The 12,399-nt window shown below is 33.2% G+C and overlaps 1 protein-coding gene across 1 annotated transcript; it reads right to left on the bottom strand.

Moving 5' to 3' along the window:
• Positions 1-566: 566 nt before the first annotated feature.
• LOC135138423 (uncharacterized) lies at positions 567-1,468 on the bottom strand. The gene is made up of 4 exons (XM_064068394.1): positions 1,390-1,468; positions 1,103-1,343; positions 917-1,053; positions 567-862 (listed from the first exon to the last, which is right to left on the bottom strand). The coding sequence occupies exons 1-4, from the start codon at positions 1,466-1,468 to the stop codon at positions 567-569; spliced, it is 753 nt and encodes a 250-aa protein (XP_063924464.1).
• Positions 1,469-12,399: the final 10,931 nt, after the last annotated feature.

Raw genomic sequence — 12,399 nt, 5'->3', positions numbered from 1 at the left:
AATTGTGAATTTCACCGACAAGAATTAAAATAAAACCCAATGTTTTGTATAAAAAGCGGAAGTCGAAGCAATAAAACCGATGGTCGTGTTGTTTACAGTTTCTCTGTTCGACTCTCACGTATGCTGTTACGCTTGTCATCCTCAATTAAGAATGTTTATACATAAACCATTTTCAGTTGCCGTATACACGAGTAAATTGTTTCGTTATTTTATTGATTATAAAAAATCAATATTCAAAACGACCCAATTCATTTTCCCGAAGATTTGGGAATACAATAATTTTATTCTTAGTATTACACTACATCTATCCCAACTGATATACGTGTCCTTGCAAAAATGTTGATGACGTCATCGCAATTTTTTTTAAATTCCCACTACAAAAATGTAATGAGAAAAAAACACAATAGCCATGCAGTCGTCAAGTTTCCGACAGCGAGGGAAGTACTGTCTAAACTCTTTAGACCAATTTTTTTTATTGTGCACCTGTTAGTGATTAGTATTTGCAACACTATTATGTATGCAATAGTACCATACAGATGACATATATAAATAACTCTTTATTCCCTTTAAACAAAAAAGCTCTTCGCTGGTACTTCTTCTAAAACGTTATTAAACCACTTTAGAAAATCCACCGTAAAATAATTCGGAAATAGTCCTTGCAGGTAGTCGACAGCTTCGTTTCCATTTTGGTTAACTCTGGCGTTTAGAGCATCATTCTCGAATTGGTTATCAAATATCCCCGTGTAATTAAATATAGCTTCCTTCGGTACCATCTTCAACGTACTGTTGACCGCTCTAAAATACACGGTACCATTTCTTCGAACTTCTTGCAAGTAGAATATTAGTTGAAATGTTGGTTCAACTGAAAAACACAAACATCAATGATTGTTACTCACCTAGAAAAATATTATCTCACCTAAATGAACACTACTATTTCGACTTAGCACGTCCACAGGGATGGTGACAAACCTGCCACGTAGTCTATAATCAAACGTTGCAACAATATCATTGAAAGTAACATTTATAGCCAAAATTTCCGACGCAGGACTGAATCTGCAAAGAACTATCAAATTCGGTTTGTTTCACATTTTTACTGTAGTACGTAGCGTTAGTCGAATTGATGTTCGTAAATCCAAAAATTTCAGCGTTGCTATAGGTTTGTCGAAGACCGGTTTTCGAGTTTCCATATGCGGCAGTATGTCCTGGCTTGAAAGGATCGATTACTGGGAGATCGTAGTCGGGTATTGGCTCTTTCATCTGTATGATGGCACGTTCAATGGCATCTGATAGACACTGGTTGAAACTCGGAAGGTTTATATCACATCTTCCAATAAAATTTGGTACTACGAAATGTTTCTGTTTTGAGAAAAATGGAAAAAATGTAGTTACCTGGTTCCAAGCAGGAGACAAAGACTATGAGGGCTGGTGGAAGAATTAACGACAAAGTTTTCATTTTTCCTACTACCATATGGTGTCGAAGGTTTCTGTATTTATAGCAGAACTGATTTTTTTTTTTTATGGCTACATTTGTGTCACTAATTACTCAATTAGCTACATTACTTAATTGCAGTTATAGGTGAATTATGTAATTCATGCGTTAAAACGTAAACAGCCTACATTATGACACCTCTAGTAGATATTCCTAAAAATTTACGAGCACTTGCACTTCATTATCTACAAATGAATTATGTTAAGTTTCTAAAATTATAATTTGTGTAGCAAACTAATATGTTAAGATCTTTATTATCATCTTTATCCTAATACGTGTAGCAATAAATAGCCACTATCCTCCCCTATAAATATCGGGTTTCGAACCAATTTTTTACCAACAGAAATGAAAACTCGTTCGCTAATTTTCGTAGCGGCTCTCATAGCATGCTGTCACGGCATGGGACTAGGTAAATTTATTTTCCCCACGTTACACCCAAATTTTTCTTCTTTTTTAGTGAGTTTTAGAAGATGCTATCTACGATCTTCCAATTTCAACCAATGTTTGTCGGATGCCATCCAGCAGGGAATCATCCATCTCCGCAGACCACTGCCTGAATACAACATCCCACGTCTTGACCCATTCAGAACAGGCGACTATTTTCAACACTTTGGGGACGAAAGAACCGGACTTGTACAAAGCTACGGCAATTTTATAATTGTCGGATTCACGAACATCAACTCCACTAATGCTACGTATGGAAAGAAGATTAAATCTTCATAATTAAAAAAATAACTAGTTTTGTTGCAGGTTTGACCCAGTGTCGAGAATTTTATCTATAAATGTTACGTTCAACGAGCTGTTTTGTACCTATGATTTAGGTTTGCACGGTCGCTTTATTGCCATGCCGGTGGATGTAATCAGCCGAAATAATACAGTAATTCTTGGTACATAGATAGGTTTCGTAAAAACACCAGTTTTTATTTTTATTCGTTTTAGTAAGGCCTGTTTTTGAACTAACTTTCAACTTTCAAGAAGTCACCAGGAATGGCACGCAGTATTTTAGGGCTATCGACAGTACGCTGAATATGGTGCCAGAGCAGACCAAATTCAATTACACGGGGCTATCTGACGATCGATCCTTCAATGATTTTCTTAATACCTTGCTTAACCAGGACGGAAATGGGGGCCTCGATTTTTTGCAAGGGCTTCTTCCACAGTTTTGGACAAATTTTTTTATTGTGTGGCTTAATAATGTTTTGGATAGGGTGCCGATTTCGAGTTTAATGTAAATCAAACAGGGTTGTTACTGATTATTATTGTTGAATTGTGTTGCCAAATATAAGATAATATTATCATCAAAAACAAAATTGTTTCACTTTTCTCTAGCCGAAGATCTTTTTATTATTTCTGCTTAATTTCTAGGACCCGGATTTTCGGCACAATGATGCCTTTTTATTATTAAAAATTCTTAATTTCGACTTTTAGAGGACTATTTCTGATAATTTAAAGAACTAAGTATTTTGGCCATCTGTTATCAAAATTTTAACCGCTTAGAATCCGGTCGTTAGTAATTTGTGTTTAACGAGTCCAAAGTTTTTCGATTGGGCATAGTTCTGACCAGTTTAGAGGGTTATATTCTGGTGCTAAAATTTTTGTCGAATTTTTGTGATGGCATAGAGAATATGGGAAGATCCGATTAAATTTCTAGAAGATCGGAAATAATCCGAATGAATACGAAAGGATCCGAAAAAAACCAAAGAACCCAAGGAATCGAAGGAACACAAAAAACGCACGAAATTCAAAAAATTGGACTAAAAAGACGAAAAGGAGGAAAAGAACGAAGGGTATGAAAAGGAAAGAAAGGAGGAAAAGGACGAAAAGAACGAAAAAGACGGAAAGGACGATTAGGACGATAAGGACGAAAAGGACGAATAAGACGAAAAGGACAAAAAGGAGGACAAGAACGAAAAGGACGAAAAGAAAGAAAAGAAAGACAATAAAGAAAAGGGAGACAAGGACGAAAACGACGAAAAAGACGAAAAGGACGATAATGACGAAAACGACGAGAAGGACGAAAAACATGAAAACGACGAAAAGGACGAAAAGGACAAAAAGGAGGAACAGCACGAAAAGGACAAAAAGGACGAGGCTGAGGATTATGTTGTTCTGAGGATTTGAGAATTCTGGTGTTCTGAGGAACTGAATATTATAGAGTATAAATAAAGCTCGGAACTATATGCAGAAAAAACATGTAAATATGCGCATATATACGCAGAGAAATTTCACATTATATGAAAAAAATTGCAAAAAAAAGCAAGATATATATGCAAAGTATGCAAGAGAAATTATTTTTTCTTCAGCCGTCTCAAAACATGACATTTTTAATGACAATTTCAACAGTAAAAGTAGACGTTTTTGTAATTAGGAAAAACACTTGTGTTACTAGGGCAACATTCACTTTTAATCCTAGGATTTAAAAGTTTTTATATGCTAGGATTCGACTAAATCAATAAAACAAATTTACGCATTCATTATTTTTTTTAATCACCCTGTATAAGCAGATCCAAAAAATATGAATGGAGTGATAAATCATTAGTATGAAGTACAGATTCATCATATCTCATCATTTTAGATAAATAATATATTTTGAATAAAAATTTAATATGCTTATCATAACTTAAAAATATCTGGAAGTTTTCAAAGCATTTGGTTTCGTAGACAGACGGACAGATGGACAGACGAACAGACGGACAGAATCCGAAAAAATCTGAGAAATTTCTAAAGAACCCGGAAAGAAAAATACCCGTCTAAGAGAATCCAAAAATAATTCCAAAGAATCGGAAGGAATGCGCTAAGAATCTGAAAGAAAACGAGATAATCTGGAAGAGTGAATCTGAGAATAACTGACAGAATTCGAAAACAATACAAGAGAATCTAAACTAAATTTCGACTAAATTTCGTGAGGATTGCAGAAACTCCGAAAGAATTCAAGAGAATACGAGAGATCCAGAGAATGTCAGACAAAATCCAAAAAATTACAAAAAGAATCCGAAAAATCCGTAAAAATACAAGAGAATACGAGAGAATTCGGCTACATTATAGGAACCTAGGAAACCTAAGAAACAAAAACTAAATTAACATATTTTAGCGTTCTAGAGAATCCCAAATAATTCAATAGAATCCGAAAGAATAAAAAAAGTGGACCGAAAAGAATATCGCATAATAATTTGAAAGAAGCCGAAAAATATACAAGGAATCCGAAAGAATATGAAAAAATATGAATGAATAGGAATAATATGAGAAAATTCCACCAAATTGCGACAGGACCGGCAAAAATCAAATTCCGAGAGGATTAAACAGAATCTGGAAAGAAGCTGAAAAATATGCAAAGAATTCTCAAAAATCTGAAGAATCTGGAGGAATCCGACAAAACTGTAATGAATAAAAGAAAATCAGACAGAATCCAGAAGAATAAAAAGATTCCGAGAAAATCCGACACAATCCAAAGGAATCAGAGAAAATCCGACGGAATCCGAAAGAATACGATAAGAATACAGAAGAATATTGGAGAATCCAAAAAAATTTAAGTGAATACTCGCGAATCCGACCAAATTTAGAGAGAATCTCGACGAATCCGAAAGATCTGAGAAAATTGAACATAATCCGAAAGAATACGAGAGAATACGAAACACGCAAAAAATTCAAAATGTTCCAAAGAACCTAAGAGAATTTGAGAAAATTCGTGAACATAAATGTAAATCCGAAAGAATACGGGATAATGGGAAAAATCCGAAAGGATCCCCGAGAATTCGGGAGAAAGAAAAGGATCCGAAAGAATTCGAGAGAATCTGACCAATTTTCGAAAGAACCGAATAAAAACCTGGTCAAATTCTCGAGAAATTCCAGCGGAATCCAAAAGAATACGAAAAGAATCGGAAAAGAATCCGACTGAATTTCGAGCCAAATTCCAAAAAATTTGAGAAAATCGATAATAGTCTGAGAAAATCCAAAAGAATCTGAAAGAATCCGAGCGAATTCGGAAGAATCCGGAAGGATCAAAATAAGTAAATCTAGGAGAATCCGAAAACAGTTCGAAAAAATTTCAAAGTAGGTATACGTGAAAATCTGAAAAAATACGAGATCGGAAAGATGTCAGAGTATGACATGTGGTAAAATTTGGCCAAAATATAGGTTAGTGATGATTTATCTAGGACTCTTCAATTGTGTAGTTGCTATAAGCGTAAAAATTGGAACAAAATCATACTTTTTATTCACTGTCGGTGTTTTGTTGGTTGCCTACTAAAAAAAGTAGCCCATGGCTTCTACTTCTTCTGGGCATAGAAGACACTCCACAACAATGGCCCCAACTCGGATCCTTGTGGAATGCCTGTTGCCACTTTCGATGTCACCAGATATTATTCTATGTAACTAAATCTACAAAGCTTAAAGCTATGTGGGACGTGATAAAGCAAAATAAAAAACTCTATAGAAATGAATGGTATTAATGTTACACCTGATGAGTTCAACAGTCATTTTGTAAATATTACCAAGAATTTTATAAATAATATACCACAGGTGAAGACTAGTTTCAATGAGTATCTACCACAAGCTAATGTCAATAATTTCGAATTCAAAGAAGTAACTTTTAATGAGGTTAGAAGTGCGATACATATATAGTTTGAAAAACACAAATAGTAGAGATGTATATGGTATAAACACCATCATAATCAAGAATTTGGTTAATATAATTGTCATTTCATTAACAAAAACAATTAACAAAGGTATTCGAGATTCTGTTTTCCCTGTCCATTTAAAACTTGCCAAGGTTATTCCTATTTTAAAAAAGAATGATCCAAATGTTGTTTCTAATTATAGACCAATATCGCTTATACCCATTTTAAGTAAAATATTTGAGACCATTCTTAAAATACAACTTAATGCACATCAGGAAGGAAACGACTTACTGGATAGCTCTCAATTTGGTTTTCGTAATAATAGATCCAGGAGTTTAGCTGTTAGTACACTTTGTAATGAAGTTCTTCAAGCCTTTGAAAAAAAAAGTTACTCTTCAATGTTAAGTTTTGACTTATCTAAAAGCTTCGATAGTGTGGAGCACAGTATTCTTTTACAGAAGCTTAAATATTATTCTGTCAATACAAATAGTACAATGTTAATTGAATCCTACTTAAGCACCAGAACTCAGTTTGTCCACTTTAACAATGTTAATTCAGCTGTCGAGAAAATATATATGGGTATTCCGCAGGGTTCGATTCTTGGACCTTTGCTTTTTTTAATATACATTAATTACCTTGCAAATTGTATTACCAACGGCAAACGTATCCTCTTTGCCGATGACACCTCAGTTATTATATCGTTATCATGAGCATTGCAGACCTTATTTTGTAAAGTACTAGCATTTTTATTCTTGAGTGTTTAATTTATGTGTATAAAAATGGGTCAAATTTCAAATTATTCTTCTATAGACTATGCCTATACCACGAGAAATAAGCATGCTATTCAGATAGATTTTCTTATCTCATTTGCCAAAATCAGTATTATCTTAGCAGGTACTAGCCCCGCCCACCCACCCTCTCGTTTTTTAGGGGGTATGTTATTTGCCAAAATCAGTCTTATCTTAGCAAGTACTAGCTCCGCCCACCTACCCTCTTGTCATTCCAACGACTAATTTTGTTTCTGTTTAGTATAATCACTCAAAAGGAGACAGGGTGGGTGGGTGGGGATAATTATGTTCTTCTTTCAAATGGGGATGGAAACTAATAATATAATCTAGAAGAAAAAGTGCGAATCGTAACTTTTCTTAAAATGGTAAAACGATTTCGTGAATTCTGAAATTTGCTGAAATCGATATTGTTGAAAACCTGAAACTTCGATAAAAATAAAGAATTCTTGCGCAAAATTTTATAAATTGAATCTAATACTGGGAATACCCAAAAATGCTGACAGCATTAAAAATTTACATTAGTGAAATATTCAAAACTGTCTGAAAAAATTAATACATTCAGTTAAGTTGTTAATTTTTCTCGGTTTTTATTGTTAGTGAAATCAACCCACAATTTAGAAAATTCTTTAAAAGATATGTTAAAAGGCCTTCGTTTTTTAACTTATCTGAATTTTTCGTGTTTAGGATTTTTGAAAATAACAGAAGTTTTATTTATATTATTACACTTTTATAAAAATTAAAGAAATTCTGGACCTCTAAATTTATAACTTTAAAAGTTGAATAAATTTTTTTTATTTAAATGGGATACAAAAAGAAAAATTTATAAAAAGTTTTTTTTGTCTACAAAATTTTTATGGTGAGCTATTTTGACGAAACTCTAAAAATTGCTGTATTTCAATTAGCGATTTTACTAAACGGTAGAAATTTTCAAAGGAACGAAGCCAAAAATGACTTCTGGATATCGAAAAGTCTTATCTTGGCAAGTACTATCCCCACCCACCCACCCTATATTTTCCTGAGAAATATGTCATTTGCCAAAATCATTCTTATCTTAGCAAGTACTAGAGTTACAGATAAGATAAGTAAGTATTTTGTGTTGCATTGAAATTTGGTCAGGGTCTCGTTGTTATCATACTCATCCTCTATAGGTTATTACTAGGCTTCGGATCTTTGGTCGTTAAAAAATGAATAAAAGGAGACACTTTTAGGTTCCAAAATTGACGAATTAGGTTATAAAAATCTTAGTCTAGGTTAAAAACTTGGAGGAAAACATATTTGCTCAACGAAAAAGCATACATCAAAAAAATATATATTAAAAAAAAAACATTAAACAAAACATTATAGAAACAAATACTTTGTGTAACAAACAAAAAAATGATTAAATAAACAAACGATTTATAGTTACGTACACTAATTCTAAGTTATCGCAAAAAAATTGTGATCAAATTAAAGTAAGTCGCATTTAACAAAACTAAAATATTAATTCAGGTATTTAAAATGAGTTACAAAGGCAAGATATATATTTCTCTAAATTTTCGATTGTAAATTTACACCTTTGATCGCTTAAAACACTTTCAAGTTTTGAAAACGTGCGTTCCACATCACAAGAAGTAATGGGTGCAAAATTAAATATTGAACAATCTACGTTTTCATTTATGTATGTATTGTTGGTAGCATTTCCATTACCGCAAATTACGTTATTTACTGAACATATAAAATCGTATCCTGGATTCTTTTTTAATAGAGAACAGAATTTTCGGAACGCCATTTCCCCCACCTTTCCTGGTGTGTTTTTAAAGATGTTTACACTTTTTCCACAATTTCCATACTTTGGTTTAATTTTAAACCTATAGTTTCTAATTGTTCTATTGCATCAGCAATAATTTTAAAGTGAGTTTTAATGTACAAGAGTTCATTTTTAACGTTTGCTTTATTCAGGAATTCTTGAGCTTTTTTAATGCTTTGTGCATCTGTTGCTTCAAATGACATTACAACCTAAAAATATTCAATATAAGAATGATAGTAAAAAACCATTATATATTTACTGACTTGTTTTAAAACATCAAAGTGTTCTGCATAAAACAATGCTGCTTGAATCCAAGTGCCCCACCTGGTTAATACAGGTTCAGGTGGGAGAGGTGTATTTGGTAAACTGTTTTTATAAAACTCTACTCTTATTGGTCCTTTTAAAAACATTTTCTTAACATTGCTAATTATCCCATTGACATCTGGATAATTCAGTCTAATTGTTTCAGACACTAAATGTAACCCATGTGACATACATGCTAAGTGTTTTATATTTTCATAAAACACCTTCAAATTAGTACCAGTTTTGATCATGTATGAAGCACCATCTGATACAAACCATTTAACTTTTTTGTGTTCAGTTCCTTTTGGCCACGATAAAGCTACAAATTCGCAATTAAATAAATTATAATAATTTCAATGCTTAAAATTATCAATAGCACACCCAATGATTCGTTTATAAATCAAGTTGCGTCAAAGCTAGTAGAAATGGACGGTTAGCTTCTTCAGAAGATAACTTTCCAATTACTAAATGGGCTATGTATCTTCCTAATCTGTCCGTCGTCTCATCGATACTAATCCATACATCATTATTTCCAATAGAGTTTCCAGTTTGTTTAATTACCTGTAAATTATAAAATTTATGTTAAAAATTTTTTAAATAAAAATTCTAGTGCTCACCATATCGTAATCTTTTGGTAAACAATTCTTTTCTCAGAGTGCTTTCTGAGGTTAAATGCCTTCCTGTATATTTATGCATACAATTTTTAAACTCAGGACAACTAACTTTATTCCATGGAATATTTGCTGCGGTAAATGCCTTACATAAATCGGTACAAAACTGCGTAAAATCATTGTCGGAACTAATGTGTAATAAAGTCTGTTTACTGGATTTATTCTCGTTCTTTTATGTGCATCGCTACTGCAGTGTTGTTCAATGTGTGATTTTTTTTTTCGCACTTAAACTAGGAAACAAAAATGTGAACATAATTCAAGCTTCAGTATTTTAAATGTTTACTTACAACTTTTCCACACACTTTGCAGAATAACTCATTGTCTTTGGTTGAAGAAGGTAATTGAAAATTAGAGTCCAAATTATTCCCTAACCACAATTTGATTTTATCTTTCATGATTTTATCTTAGGCATTTTGAGTATTCTTTACTGTATGCACAAAAATCAAAACCGGCCCCAGCACACTCACTAACACTAAAGGGCGTTGTTTAAAACCCATTTTTAAACAATCTGCCAGCCAAAGCAATGAATTCACGGAAAATCGCTATCGTTCAAGATCGTCTGCTTCGTTGGTCGTGGAATCCTATGTTAAGCCTTTTAAAATTTACAGTTAAGTCTTTTAATTAACACTTTAGATCTGTAACGGTAAATTAGGCATTTTAGGTAGTAATAAATGAACAAAAAAGGCAAAAAACCTAAGATCCGAAGCCTATACATCAGTTACTCTTGTAGAATCTTCATTTTTACTAAATAGTTCGGCTAGTTTTTTTGAGACTGTTTGAACAATAGGACCTTGTCCTTTAGTGATTTTTTCTTAATTTTCTGTTAGCTGCATGAATTCACGTATCGGTACTTTGTGTTTTTCTAATTTTCGTAATGTTACACCAATTAATTCGTAGTTGTTATTTATGAAACTTAAGTTCTAATTTAAGTTAGGACTATTTAAAATCTTTCTAGCTTCCTTGATTGCTGCAGATGAACTATCATCAAATTTTGACATGATCTCTTTCATTTTACAGTTATATTTGAAATAAAATAAAGCTGCGTCAAACTATGTATTCCATCATGTAATGACAGGTTTACGAGGCAATGGTACATCTGGTAGAGTATCTTTATATACTTGTACTCTTGAAGGAGCTTTAACAAAAAAATTTCATATTAATTAATTGATTTACCAATGGAAATTGATTTCGTACTTCTTCCGGTATTCTGTTTACACCCTGGACGAGACAAGTGCAATGAATCAGATTTGGATAAAATACTTTCAAGTGGGTTCCAACTTAGACCTTATATGACGTAGCATCAGAAAGCATTAATACGATTTTATTAAGTGGTATAGCATCCGAGCCTTATTAAGACACACTGGGTAATATAAACTGTAACAAACAAATTCTCGGGTAAATAAGCCGGTATACATTGACGGAAAAACTGTATTCTTCTACAACAGTTAAACACATTTTTACAATAAATTATGATTTTGTTGCCATTTTTAACAGTGAGTTAAAGGAAAATTTAATTTGAAATAGCAACTATTTTAAAAAACGGTGCTACAAGCTAATACAATAAGATATTTATTGCCACTTTTACCGACAAAAATGCAGTAATAAATATTCGCTATCTCACCAAAAATACAATATAAATACAGAAACTCTGGCCAACAGTTCGTAGTCGAAACAATGAAGACTTCGGCGTTAATTCTTACAGCAGCCCTCTTAACCTGCTGCTACTGCATGGGGCCAAGTAAGTACATTTTGCTGGTTTTTTCATCATTATCAAAATTACTTCAGTGCGAACTTCTATCATCAGATGCAATATAAGTCTTCCGAATTTTAATAATTGTTTATCGAATGCCATTCAACACGCGATCATCCAGATGGTAGTTCCCATACCCGACTACGATCTACCAGTTATCGACCCTTTCAAAGTACCGAGTCCAGCCGTATTCGGAGATGCAAGAACCGGTCTTCGACAAAACTACACCAACATAGAAGTTTTCGGACTGACGAATATCAACTCAACCAGCGCTACGTATTATAAATAAAAAACGTGAAACGAGTCCACCTGAATAATTTTCTTCCAGATTCAATCCAGCGTCGGGAGTTTTGTCCATAAACATTACCTACAATGCGGTGTTTTTCACGTTTGATTATGGAATATATGGAAGATTTATCACCATACCAATGAACACGATAAGCCGAAATAGTTCTGTTCTGTTAAGTAAGAATATAGTTTGTTTTAGACTGGATCATTCACAGTTTGTATTTTTCAGTTAACCCGACTTTCGAACTAACATTCAACCTGCAAGAAGTACCAAGAAATGGCACCGTCTATTTTAGAGCGGTTAACAGTACGTTGTATATGGTACCTCAGCAAGCTATATTTAATTACACGAAAGTGTTTGATGATCAGTGGCAGAACGATGCTCTGAATGCCAAAATTAACCAAAATGGAAACGGCGCGTGTAGATACCTGCAAGGACTATTTCCACATTTCTACACACAATATTTTATGGTGTGGTTCAATAATATTTTGCGAAGAGTACCAGCGCAGAACTTTTTCGATTAACGAGGAATAAAGAATTCTGTACGACAAATGTGATGGGGTAAAATAAAGTAGATAGTGCATATTTGGAACGGTTATTTTAATTTAAAACTCGACACTTCAAAAATACATTACATTTTTAGTTATAATAATTAATCCACTAAACTTTCTGCGGTCCTGTAGAATTAATTTGGCACCGTACCTTTA

The sequence above is a fragment of the Zophobas morio genome, unplaced genomic scaffold (genome assembly GCF_036711695.1).
Source record: "Zophobas morio isolate AGI-343-1 ecotype UQ-CSIRO unplaced genomic scaffold, CSIRO_AGI_Zmor_V1 ptg000030l, whole genome shotgun sequence".
Taxonomy (NCBI): Eukaryota; Metazoa; Arthropoda; class Insecta; order Coleoptera; family Tenebrionidae; genus Zophobas; species Zophobas morio.
Note: the sequence above shows the minus strand (reverse complement) of the source record. Positions and strands in the feature narration are given on the sequence as shown.